General features: G+C 41.5%; 1 protein-coding gene across 2 annotated transcripts; it reads right to left on the bottom strand.

Moving 5' to 3' along the window:
* Positions 1 to 2,725: 2,725 nt before the first annotated feature.
* Pkc98E (Protein kinase C) lies at positions 2,726 to 13,483 on the bottom strand. Of its 2 annotated transcripts, none has more exons than XM_018035862.2 (9): positions 11,865 to 13,483; positions 11,044 to 11,116; positions 10,772 to 10,991; positions 10,006 to 10,037; positions 9,325 to 9,395; positions 9,100 to 9,241; positions 8,453 to 9,016; positions 7,756 to 8,348; positions 2,726 to 7,684 (listed from the first exon to the last, which is right to left on the bottom strand). In XM_018035862.2, the coding sequence occupies exons 1-9, from the start codon at positions 12,192 to 12,194 to the stop codon at positions 7,520 to 7,522; spliced, it is 2,190 nt and encodes a 729-aa protein (XP_017891351.1). In that variant the 5' UTR covers positions 12,195 to 13,483; the 3' UTR covers positions 2,726 to 7,519. The 2 variants fall into 2 exon arrangements, with proteins under 2 accessions (XP_017891351.1, XP_017891352.1); XM_018035863.2 differs by having other exon boundaries at positions 10,772 to 10,967; positions 11,865 to 13,482.
* Positions 13,484 to 13,740: the final 257 nt, after the last annotated feature.

Genomic DNA, 13,740 nt, shown 5'->3' with positions numbered 1-13,740 from the left:
TTCGAGCCGCTGCACCGGCAGAGATATATTAATATTCAGCACCAGATAACACTTCCGTAAATCACTATTTAAAATTCGCTACAATTAACAATATATAAATACGATCGAGAAATAAATAATGCTCATTTATTATAACGTTCGCTAATACAGATCTCTCCGCGCACTCGCAGGGTGGCCTAAGCGGTAACAGAACGCGTGCGAGTGTCGTAAATGTTTACTTCTCACGCTCTGCAACTAAACGCAATTCGAAACAATTTTGATTAGCAGCCAGAGACGTTCCTACGCGTGCGCTTCTCTATCACATTTATGAGACTTAGTATTTCTCGGCAACAATCACTGTGTCTTCAACATGGAAATATATGTAGGCTTAAAGTCAGGTAGAATTATTTAGCACGTTCAACGACGCAATGAATCTCGTTCGAAAAAAACGGCGACTGGACGTGTACGATTTCGATCGATGAAACTCATTCTCTGCCGCTTGTTCGATAAAATTTCACGATTACGCCTTTATCAAAATAACGACTATCTCTGGAGCGTCGTTGATAATCTCGACCATCGTTGCGTACCGCCACGCGTTCAAACGATTTATAATTCCATGGATCCTCCTTCTATCGAACATATCCATTCTCATCGCGATAAATATAATCTTGATAGTAACAAGTAAAGTAGTGTAACGTGTGTCATATCGGTTTATGAGGTATTAATTGTAACGCGAGAGCTGCACTTTCCATTTTCGATAACATCCGTGAAACGTAATTCGAAATGACTTCAGAATCACAAAATATACGTTCTGTACAGAGACGCTAACAAGACAATATAATATAATAATAACGTTTCGGTTTGTACAAGGTTTGTTCGATCCTCGATAATCGTGCATCATCGTTAAGCCTTGGTGGTTCTTTTTCTTAAACCGAAAGAATATCCCGTGAGAAACTCTCTGTAAAAACTGAGACACGATACGTTCGGCCAGCATGTGGGGTGCATATAAAAAAATAAACGTTCCTTCTCTAATTGTACGTTCGAACAGGTAGCGTGCATCGTGTTCCCCCTCGCGCGGTGTCATTGCAACGTGCAATTACAATACGAGGCGGTTACTCCGAACTCTGAACGCGCAGCATTGCAATTTATATTACATACATATACATATAAGCACGCACGCTTATCTTTAGAAATACGGTTCCGAAGAGAGCCGAACAAAATCTTTCGGGAAAAAAAGATAAAGAAAGAAGCACGTTTACGAAGAGACACGAAGTGGGTGAAAATTGTAATTGCAAGCGCCGGCTCGTGAAAATCGCAAGAAGGAAATACATACTACGAGATATAGCGGTACACGGGGTAACGAAAAACGGTCTCGCAAAGATTCTACGATAACGACAACGATACGCTAACATATACATATACAAATAGAGATACACGCACGCTATGAAAATTCAACAACGCCTCCTTTAAATACAATTAATTATAACACAGCGATCGCTCCCACAACGCGCGAATGAAATTCTTCATGTCCCGTTGTTTCATTTTCACATCTCTCTCTCTCTCTCTCTCTCTCTCTCTTTTCGATTGTACGGACGGTTGCTTTCGTCGGAGAATAAAACTCTCGATTTTACATGTGTGTATGTGTGTGTGCGTGTGTATGTACGCATGTACGTGTTTTGTGTGCACGCATTTTTGAAGAAAGAGTACACGGAAATCAGTTTCCAGCCCTCGACTGGTTCGCTTGTTCGTTTGTGCTAACGGACCTTTTGTGCCACTGCGAGTCGACCAGTTCAGCTAAAAAGGGGCCCCCGCGTTTTGTTTAATTAACCATTCAGTGATTGAAACACAGAAACCGTTCTCTCATTCTGTCGAAATTAAAGACTTCCATCGTCGGACGCACGATTTACAGAACGCTTACGCTTACGCATTCAAAACAAAATTTGCCCAAGCGATATTCGATCATAGAGCTAATGGCACTCAATCTAGGTGAAATTCTACCAGCGATTGCTGGCGGCCTGGTGATCTGGATCTTCGTCTCGCATAAGTTTTCTACATCGCGTTCCTAAACTATTGTACGTTATATTCACACAATTTTACAATTCTATTATTATTAATAGACGTAGTGTTGCCGATATAAAGTTACATCATTGTGATCGACAGATATGGCGATTGCTTAAACACACACAGAAGAGGATCTTCCCGTAGCAGCTTGCTTCTGAACGAAGGCTTCCCCAAAGCATGTTGCCCTTTCCCTTCCATTAGAATAACTTTCCCCGACACTTTGCATCGTCCACGTAGTTCTATTTCCTGGTATCGTCTTTCTTCTAACGCTCTCTTCTTCTCTTTTTAACTGATTTGTTTTTTGTACGTCTGCCCAGTATTATATCTTTCAGACCCAGGATAAAATCCACTATATGTTCGTTCGTTTTCAGCGACGTTGGTCCCTTTTGTTTTATGTTCTCTTATGTAAGATCTCTTCGCCGTTTCGCGCAATTCTGCTGAAAGGTCGTCGTGAAGCAAACCAAGATCGTTGAAACGGAAAGAAAAATGACGGATTTTAACACAGGTCTGAATAAATATAAAATATGCGACATAGCTCTAAAATGTTACTTCGTATTTATAATACGTATATATATTTATAAATATATCATCGTATTTATATATATATAATATATCTATTCGTTCAACTAATATATATTTATAAATATATACATTCCTATTTTTTTAGTTCTTCATATATATAATTTGCATACTTATATATATATCCGCGTGTGTATATATACATATACACATATCATTTTTCTTTTATAAATAATTATACTCTAAAAACGGAAAGTACCACGGTTTGTAGACATGTGTGATTCTACTTAAAACTCTATATTGCAATAATATTTCATTTCTTTTTTATCATATATAATTTAATATATATATATATATTTATAACATTGTATATATATATAGCGTTATACTCTCTATTTACGTACATTAATTTTTTCCACACGTTCTCGGTGGAACGAAACAAAAATATAGACAAGAAATATGTACGGATTCTTGCTACTTGTTACCTTGCATTGCGAACGACTCTCGCTCTTTTAACGGAACGTATCACACGACCAGCGTAGAACCGAAACCGGGTGTCATAAAAGAACAAAAAAACAGAAGGAACGTATCCGACGGTAACGAGAGAATTGTTCTCCTTCCCTATTAACACGATTGACTAGCGATTACTAAAATCTCACGTAAATTAAGTTGGATCCTTTTAATGGGAACACTATTCGCTTTCTCTTCCATCCCCTTAGTTTTACCCTCATTTCCCTGCAGAACTGTTGGCGATAATCTTCTCGAGAATCGAAAGAAACTGAATTGAAACATCGAACAACAATTTATGTTAAACGTAACATAAGCTCGTTTCCACTCAATTTATAAGAGAAATTAATCCTTAAACATAGAATTTCTGACGCAAATCTCATTCAACTCTTCAATCTGCAAAGATACCTGACTTTGTACCTTTATCACGATAAAAAAATACGAACTACACCGAGCACGAAATCGGTAACGTGCGCAGAATGTACAAATTAAGTAGAAAAAAAGATTCAACTCCATTGCTGCGTAAATACAAAAAGACGTAATTAAGTATGAATAAAAAAAAAAAATGTCTGAAAAAGAAACACGATACGCTTAACGAGAAACTAAAAAAATATATACATATTTCGCTAAACTAGCAATCTTAACATTCAATTTACTAACGCGGCGCATACGTCGACGATGCTTGTACGAAATTAAAAATAATAATTTCATCGTATATAAATACTGTGAAACAATATAACGGAACGTTATAAGTTTTTTTGAAATACACAACGTAATATACAACTGAGAAGAAAGTTCCATATTTGTCAGCTCTCGATGATCGTTGCAACAATATGGATAATAAACCATAGTTCTGTATAACGATTTTGATTCTCGTTCCTTGCTCTCGGCAAAGCGTGATGCAATTTAAACTCTGAATACTCAATTACAACAAATATTATTTTTTGCTTGAATCTCGACGGATCAGAATTACTGACCGGCACGATTTTTATGCGCTTTACTTTCTACGTAGCCGCGAAGCCGAAAGAAACCTTTGGATAACCGATCAGCATATCGATGTGTTTAGGACGGCAATCGTTGCGTTCTCTGTTTATCAAACAATTCCAACGTGCATCGAGAATCGATCTGACAAAAAACGAGTACAACCGAACGAGATAAATAGCCATAAATTATTCAAGAAGCATCGGAAGATTGAGAAAGATTAGAATAAAAAATCGAAAATCGCCTTACGCTGTAATACATAAAATATTCAACCCTTCCTCTTTGAACAATCATTGTTACGCGATCATTTTAGACGTAACGATAAGTACAATGATCTCCTAAAATTTTGAAGGGATTTCTTTTCAGATCGCACGTAAATGCGGTATAAGCGGCTGACGTTTATGCAGTCGCATCTAACTCATTTTATTTTGGCCGCGTGTAAATGGACCGGCACATACACATAGCCCTTAGCTTTAGCTTGCAATTAGTGGTAAACAACGAGCAATGCATGTGCATACGTGAGATCCGTCCATGCGCCTGCGCTAGGTGGTCGCTAACGAGAGCCTGAAGTTAGCCCCTTCAAAATTTTAGAAGTTGCAAACGGTGTAGCGTGTAACACGTGTTGCTACATAATTTTGTGTTCAAATAACGCACGGAACCGTCTTTTCGTTAAAGCGTAGGCCGGACTAAGTCGGCCATCCTTGTCAATTCAGAACATAACATCGTCACGTCGAGCCAAGACCCGGTATTTCGTTACACATTCTCGTCCTGACTAGATTTACGATAAGCGCACAGACGCGAACGCGTCGATCCTCTTCACATTTCCTCCTTAATCTCTCTCGCGAATCGGTACTGAACGATAAAAATGATCGAATTCTGAATGGTGAAAAGTGAAATTTAGTGCGCTTGAACCGAACAAAGATACAGAGCACTCAGAATTTTAGTACACGGAGAACTCTTGACTCTTGGACACATCGATAAGATGCTATAATCGCTGATCGGTAATTATTGCTATGTAAGCAAAAGCTGTAAAAAGATACGATCAGCTACGCTCGTACGGTAATAATCGTCGTCGCCCCAGGCGTCGACGAATTTTGAGAAAGATTACGGCGCCGTTTACGAGTAATCGGCATGGTGCTCATACACAGTATACTAATTCTCCTTGCACATTATGATTACAGAGTAAATGCGACGATGACACGAGACATGCCGTGGCACGGAGCATCGTTTCGACAGTTGGATTCGACGCGGCATCCAGATTCGAAGGTATGTGAATTCTCTTTTTTTCTTGTTTTCTCTCGACTTTTCTTCGATGAGTCTAAAGTCTACGGACATATAAATGTATGAGTATGACACGACGACTATGAATCACGACACCGACGCCGCGTCTGATTTTTGCAACGGCGTTTCCGTCGCGAAGCAGACGCAGCAAGATATTTTTCGGTGCCTCTTTTTTTTTCAACTTTCTCCTTTGTCAATTTCATTACTCGCTAGAACGTATTATTACTGACTAATCGTTAAGCTATCGATAACTCGTCACCAATTAAATCTTGAACGCTATCGACGATAACTGGTGAAGTTTACACCGAAAATTCGAAGTAAGATTTTCATTTCCATATTTCGATCTAAATTACGAAATCCTCGGTATAAACTAGACGACACGGAACGCTGCTTAAGATATTACAGAGAATTTTTTTGTTCGTTCTAATCGGAAGTTTATTCTTCTCGCTTAACGCTAAAGAGCTTTCAGCTTTTCCTCTAATTTAAGTACGCTTCAAGCTTTTAAAGACACCTAACTAGAGACAACACGTACGTATTTTTAAATTTGCGTCAATCGACTGCTAAGTCGATCTAGTTTTTAGTACTCTTTTGGGGGGTATGCTCATTGTTATCTGTGCGTTTCAACACGCACGCTTCAGTGTAATGTGTGTGTTCGTGTTTGGTAAAAGGTTCGACGCACGCAGGAACACCGGAGAGTCACGTTCAATTGAAGGAGCTTTGGCGTTTCAATCTTCGGCGTTCCTGATCGCGAGCCTCGTTTGTCAATTGCAATTTAAAATAAGTTAAACTTATACGTGTACACACACACATATATGTATATATATATATATGTATATATATATATATATTTTATCTTGAAGATCTATTAACTTAAACGGGTCTCCACCAGCGGAGACCGCGTTATCGTTTAAAATTTAATATTACGTAAACATCATGGTCAGATCGTAACCTGCTCGATCTAAATCGGTAATTCTCTTATATACTCTTCTGTATATTTTCTCTGTTTTTTTGTCGTTTCTTCGATTTATATTAATTCTGAACAGCCTCGAGCTGCTCCTTTGGGTAAAGCTCGACGAAAATTTCAGGCCGTTTCGAGATCTTGTTTCGTCAGACGGCTACGCACTTATTCTCTTTCGTCTCTATTCCTCGTATACAGACTCGACATTGTTAATCGCGTCTGGTGCGTTACTTATAACTTAACCCCGGCGTTTCATGTCAGTCTTGATCACTAGTGGTTTCAGATGCACTATGTTAAGACTTAAGACTCGATTTACTTCTTTTAAATCATCCGTTTCGTTGCCGGTAATAACAAATAATTCTTGTACGTTGCAACATAAACGTGTAAGTACTAAGTAAGTGCTAAAGAAAATGGTGCGTGATAAGTGCCAAAAGTCTTTTAATTACGATTCAACCGCGAGCCTGTACTCCGGAATTGTTCACGTTCCGGGGCTGAGCCTAGATGAAAAAATGAATAACGTTAACGTGTTTAATCAGACCCAAGATTGCCCCTGTGCTAGTACTTTTATCATCACTGGTATAAAACACTTTTTACATCGAGAGTATTCTCTAAAAAACGGCCCGAGAAGAAAAGGAATACATACGATCAAGAGAAGTTATTGAAAAGCTCTCGTTGATTCGATATCATTGGAAAATTGATAGATCGCCCAGCGACCTTCACCGTCATGCCGTCGAAAATTACTTTCTTTGCTCGTTTTGTACTAATTTTCTTAACCGGTACCCATCCCCGAGTACTATTTAAGTAATCTTACTCATCGTCAATTAAATCTGTCGATCGGACCTCGACTTGTTTGACGAGAACAAAGGAAAACGTTGGCTCAGCCTCTTAAGACGCTTGCCGTCGTACGCGCTTCCGTTTATGCCGAATTAAATACGCGTTTTCTCTTCATCGATCAATTTTTCCGCGAAAATTATACTTCTGGCGAATCAATCAATTTCCGGACGACCGTCCGTCGCGTATTTTTTAGTAGCTTGAACGTTGCTTCCAATGACACGTAGAATTACCCCCGAGACGGAGATAAGATACAAAGGAGACCCCGAGCAGCGTCGACACGCCGATGTGTTCAGCTTTTTTTGCAGATTGGCATAGCTCGCCAATTTCCCAAGCAACAAGCGTTTAAGATGATATTAAACATTGAATTTCCCGTTTACTAGCTCGTTTCTTACGTTTCCCTTATTGCGCTCCGAACCTAGCAGGGTTGAAGTCTTTGTTGACGAACGAGAAGCCCTGGAACTCTTCTTGGTTTATGTAGCTCACTTCGTCCGGATTTTCGGGCGTTAACACCGGATCTTCTTTCGTGAATTCCGCGTCGAAGTTCATCACGTCCTTTTTGCTTTTCTAAACATCGAATGTGACAAATTGAGTCCGATGATAAAATTTGGTTTCATCGAATTATGTGGAACACTTACCGTTTTCGGTCTGATCGGTGGTTTCACTTTACGCGCCTCTAGTGCTTCCCAGTCGATGTCTTGGAAAAACGGATGCACCTTTATGGCGTTCTCGCCGCCGTTGGCCGCGACGCAGCCTAATCTCTTGGCAGGATTTTTAGTCATGAACCCTCTCAAAATAGACTCGGCCTCCTTGGAGATCCAAATCGGGTACAGTACGTTTTCTCGTAAGATCGATTCGAACAGATCGTCTTCGTTGTCAGCTTCGAACGGCGGCTGACCGGCCATCATCTCGTACATTAAAACGCCCAACGCCCACCAGTCCACGCTCGCGCCATACGGCAATTCTTGCAGAATCTCAGGCGCTATGTAATCGGGCGTGCCGCAGAACGTAGCGGTGGTCGTTTTCTCGTTGATGCCCTCCTTGCACATCCCGAAATCCGCCAATTTACAGTGACCTTCCGAGTCGAGTATTATATTGTCCAACTTGAGATCCCGGTAGATGATCTCGTGCTTGTGCAGAAATTGTAACGCGAGCGTCACCTCCGCCGCGTAGAATCGCGCCCTCGCCTCGTCGAACTTCCGTGCTCTTTGGATATGAAACATCAGATCACCTGAAAGAGAAGAACGAGATATCTATTTAACCACGAAAACCGATGAACTTTCTTACCGTTTATAAACGATTCTTACCGTTTATATTTATAAAATTACTCCTTACCTCCGTTCACGTATTCCATAACGAAAAACAATCGGTCGTTCGTTTGGAAGCAACTGTGTATGGCTGTGAGGAAGGGATGCTTCGCCGCTAGTGTTAAGATCCTCTTTTCTGTCATCGTGCAGTCCACGTCGTCGTCTTGTATGATTACGTCCTTCCTTAATATCTTCACGGCGTAAACCTCGTCCGGATTGCTTTTTCGTTCGACCAGCATCACTTTTCCGAAGCTTCCCTTGCCGAGGACTTTGATGAAATTAAAGTCCTCGATACCGAGTCTCCGAACCTCGTTCTCATTAGCAGGTACCGCGTTTTCCGTAGCGATAGCGGACGGCTCCTCGGAGCGGACCGGTTGCGCATTATCCGTTGGTAACGTATCCGTGACGGTTCCCGTCGTGGGCGTCTGACCAGACTGACAAGTGGTTGTTCTATAATTAATCTTTGGAGTCTTTGTCTGTTTGTCCGGCGATATATTCATTGCACTCAGGATCTCGCCCATAGCTTTAGTATTAATACCACAGTTGTTCGCCACGTTCTTCTGGCACCTCTTGTGAACATTTATGTTACAAACTGCGCAAACAAAATTCAATTTAGCCATTACATATCCCCGCGGCTGGACGCCGAACGTCGGTCGGATCGTTATACAGATTTACCTTCGCACTGTAAGCCTTGTCTAAATAAACCGTACAAGAGCGATCCGCAATGGTCGCAAAATGTGAATCGCTTGTAATTATGAACAACGAAACGATGTGGCATATCTATACTGAAGCGTGGACTTTCTGTATCTTGACTTGACTGAAAAAGAGACGTTCGTTAAAACAGTTCAAAGATGTGACACTTAGACAGAATCAGAAATACGTAGTAGATCGCTCTCTTACCTCGTCTCTCATGCCTGGACATTTTGTGATAACCAGTTTGTGACATCTCTTGTGAACTACGCAGGTACAAACTGAAACACAACGAAAGCTGATTGAATGTTTTCGTTTCTTTAACGTGAATCACATTCAGCGTAGCATGATCGTAAGCCGGCTGCATGCGTGATTAGACGCAGCGATTTGAAATGACAAGCATAAAGAAAATTTGGTGGATGTTGTGACAGTCTTGCTGTAGAACCAATATAAGCTAGAACACGGAAGACGAGAACGTAGACTCTGAGGATGCGATAGATAACGAAGCCATGAAGATCGGATCAATGATCTGTTACTCATTATGTTTGAAGACATGCAATGAGATATTTCCCCGATTTAACACGACTTTAAATTCGAGTCGACGTTATAATTAGCAATACGAATTCGATATATGTGTTACTGTATAAACCATTAATCGTTATCGAGTCTCGTTAAAGAAAGCGTAGAGCATGGGCTAAATCGGACACTCGATACACCTCGGATTCTAAATCGAATCGTATGAAAGTTTCACTGCCTCCTAAATGCATTGATTCCTTACAAAGTGGACTAAGTACACATACACACACCTAAATAAACTTATGTTCACACAAAGATAGAGCAAGCAAGTATATAATTATAATATTTGTTAATAACGTGTATGTGTCTTCTCACCTTGACACTGATAGCCCTGCTTGCCCAAGCCCCTGAAATACAACAGACAAAACACATCACATCATCTCTTTCTATGCCCTCGTAAAACACATACGTTTGCTTTCTTGGACTGTAGACCGTAATTAGATGATTATGCAAACCCTCCAAAGACTACTCCACCAGTTCTATTTATTTTTAATAATTCGACACTACTTTTCTTTATAAATACTGTTAAACACGCGAATGAGAGGAATGTGTTAAGTTTTAATCAAAGGGTACACGTAGTATACTCGCAAAACCAATGCATGCATCCTGTTTCTCAGTCGAGTTGAGTGTAAGAAAAAAATTGTTAGAAAACGATAATTTTTAGCACGCCTAACTAGTTATAATTTCCTTCCCTCCTCCAGACACAATACATTGTCTGCAAGTTCCTACATTGAAGAACATCGATTTGGACATTAAAAAAGTGTATAAGGAGAAATATTTCAGAGGTAGTATTTCGAAAGCCTATGCATATTCTTAGCAATATCGTAATATGTAGTAAAAAAAAACGAACCCAAACATGCCATTTGAAAATACCCAAAAACCTGGTATTATAATTTGGTGTGCACCGAAACGTGATCTAGTAGTCTTTTAAAACATGCACACCAAATTAACTGAGTACACAGTATCAGATACTTCGTACCGTGAAATGGTTGAAATTAGTAAATGTTTCGTGTTAGAGTATGCTCGTGAATTAGGTACCAAGCAATTAATGTCATTGCTACGGTTCTCGGTTGATGCCTACCATATAAATTCGCGGCAGTGAGAGCAGAAAGTTGGTTGTCTCAAGAAGGTTGCCATGAACTTGTGACCGTTCGCTTGATGGACCTTACGTCGCATAGCACCTCTCCTCCTGTTGAAGCCCTGCCTCTCTTTGAATTCCCTTCTGGGCTCCTTTCCAGAGGTAATGCTTCCACCATCTCTGATTCCTTCTCCATCACCTGTAGAACAGCTTGCTCGTTGATCTAAAATTTTATCGTGACAGTATAACATACTTGTGCCTCATCCAATTATTACCTGTTCCATTGCCTTGCTCGTTCCACTTCAAGTCTATCCTGACCCTTAACTTTCCCTGCGGCTCAAGATCAACCTAAAATCAATTTCATTTCACAAAATAACTCAAAATAATTCTAAGCGCAATGAATCTCGTACGCAGGATGTATGGTCGTGAGTGAAGTTTAAAAGTACTATTTTATCTAAAGAATATTACATTTCTGTAGCGGTTTCTTGGCATTTTAAAGAGACCAGATTTTCAACTAGTGAACGCCTTCAAACGCTTGAAACTTCTGTCACCTATCTTTCATTGACTCAATTACTATTTATATGTATAATCTTATCAGTCTACCTTGAATCATCTTCTAATGTCATAAAAAAATGTACACACAGATTACTCAGTGCTGTTCTACTGTACAAGACAACAACGTGGCAGGTAGAAGTCAGTCTTCGAGTCTTAATAAAAAATAGTCAAAAATGGGAATAGAGGATTAAACGTAATGTACATAAATGAGTAAGAGATTGAAAATTGAATTAAATAAGTCACTTTATTTTACGGTTTTAGTGAGAAACATAAAATTACAGAAAATAGGAAACGAGGGTATTGAAGGTACATAAATACAAACGTAAGCGCAGAAATTGAAAATCAGAGCAAATAAAGCGATTTCTTTATTTGACGGTTTTAGTAAGGAACATAATATTACAAAAATGCGAGTCAGGTGTTAAAATAAGCATGGTACGGGTGAAAGGTGAGAAAATAAAAGCGCGTAACTTCGTTTTGACAAACTTAACGAAGATAAATAAGAGGATGTGCAAGGAGGCAGCAACGGGGTTTCGGAACCAACCCAGAGATCCGCAGGCTTGTCGTTCCTGCTGATAAGTTCCTCGAAAGGTATGCTGCAATTGGCGACGAAATAATCCGGCGGCAGCGCGGCGTCGTGGAAGACAGTGAATCCTAGCATGACCGCGTCTTGAACCTCGTGGATGAAACATTCGTTCCACACCGGGTCGAACGTTTTCGGTTTGGTCGACGACCGGTCGAGGTGATTCTCGTCGACGTCCAGCTGGACGTACGGGTCGAGTATCGGTTCATCTTGCCAGAATTTACGTTGCTTGTCCGTTGCCCTCAGCCCTGCCGCCTGGCATATCTCGATCTTCACTGTCCCCGTGAACATCGCGGATCGCGAAGTTATCACGACACAACGGATTCGCGAACCACCGACGATAGGACAGCAAACGTACGAGAAGCCTGTCGACGGGCTATCACGCCTGTCGACGAGCTGACAACTCGGTAGCGTGCGACCAGGTTATCCTGAATCAGAGTAAAAACTACTCTAGTCAATTGTAGAACGCGTAACCCCGGGTCGAACTCTCGTGACCGACGAGAAGTATTTCTTCGATCGGAGGCAATCACCGTGAGATTCGATATGCGTATACATAAGTGTATGTGCGATGTGTATCAAAACACGGAAAAATGATTTCACAAATATCGCGCGCTGAATACGATCTTCCGTAGAAATGTGTGGCGCACCGCTTCAAATATCTCGACCAACGCGAGCCTCCTCGGCTCTCTCTTCTCTCCCTCTCGCTCTTTCACGCACACTCTGTTCTATACGCGTGTGCACGTAGTACGTATATACGTGTATCTTTCCTCTGTTCCTCGCTTTATCTCGTTTCCAAATTTCTCCCCCTTTTTTCTCTCTCTCTCTCTCCTCTCTTCTTCCTTTTGTCCTTTCCCTTTGTCACCGCCACCAGCACCGTGCAGTTATAAACACTCGGCTCCCTTCGCGTTCACACATAACAGAGACGGAAACGGAAGTAGAACCGATGACGGCTGCAGCAACAGAATCTGCTCGGGGACGGGAGGCGGATGCAAGACAAGCGTACCAGCGGCGACGAAGTTGTTTATTAAAAAACGGCCCGTTCGCGAATACAAGGCCAGTCCTTGTATCCCCGATCTCCTGAGAGCCATTAAGCTCCTCTTTCTTCTCTCGGATTTCTACCCTTCGAGTTCCTTTTTCCCCCACCCCGTTCGTGTCACTAAAACGTTACCGTGGACCACGCACCTCGTCACCGCGACGATCCTCGCCTCACCAATTTGATCGACGAATAATTACGGCGTACACCACGGATAAAGAGCACTCGTTTATCGTCCCTGAACAGCCCTGTCGACCCGAACCGCTCGATTGGTCACTCCGCGCTTCGTCTAAAGGGCGACTCGGTCTCGGCCTCGAATCCCGTTCGGCGAGCTTCGTGCTTTTCCGTTGAAAGCTCAGGCTGCATTTCCACCCGCATACCGTGCCGTTTATCCACTAAATTCGTAGCTCGTTCATCGGCATATTTCCCCGCGAACGGTTACGCGAGTACACCCAAAATAGAGCGTGATTAGAAGCGACGCTTGGTAGCGACGGCGCGAGCGAAGTTGATTAAATAATCGCCGGTAGCTACCGCAGTCACGCTGGGACTTGACTGCCCGAAGAGCTTGCGGAACAAGTAGAAACACTAGAATGATGCGTAGCCATCTGATTGGCGGAGGTCTGGCTAAAAAAAACGCTCCTCTACTTACTCACGCGCTCTCACGATATCCAGTCGTTTGCTGAAAGATCCAGAACGGTTTGGAGAGCTTTACGTATTTTCCACTAAACGGTAGCATCCTCCTTTCACCGTAAAAAACGCGATCGAACGTTGTTCTATATCTTGACAACGAGCGACGAGCGTAGG

Source organism: Ceratina calcarata, unplaced genomic scaffold (assembly GCF_001652005.2).
Source record: "Ceratina calcarata isolate Rehan_Ccalc_2016 unplaced genomic scaffold, ASM165200v1 scaffold93, whole genome shotgun sequence".
NCBI lineage: Eukaryota > Metazoa > Arthropoda > Insecta > Hymenoptera > Apidae > Ceratina > Ceratina calcarata.
This window is presented reverse-complemented; position numbering and strand designations above follow the sequence as displayed.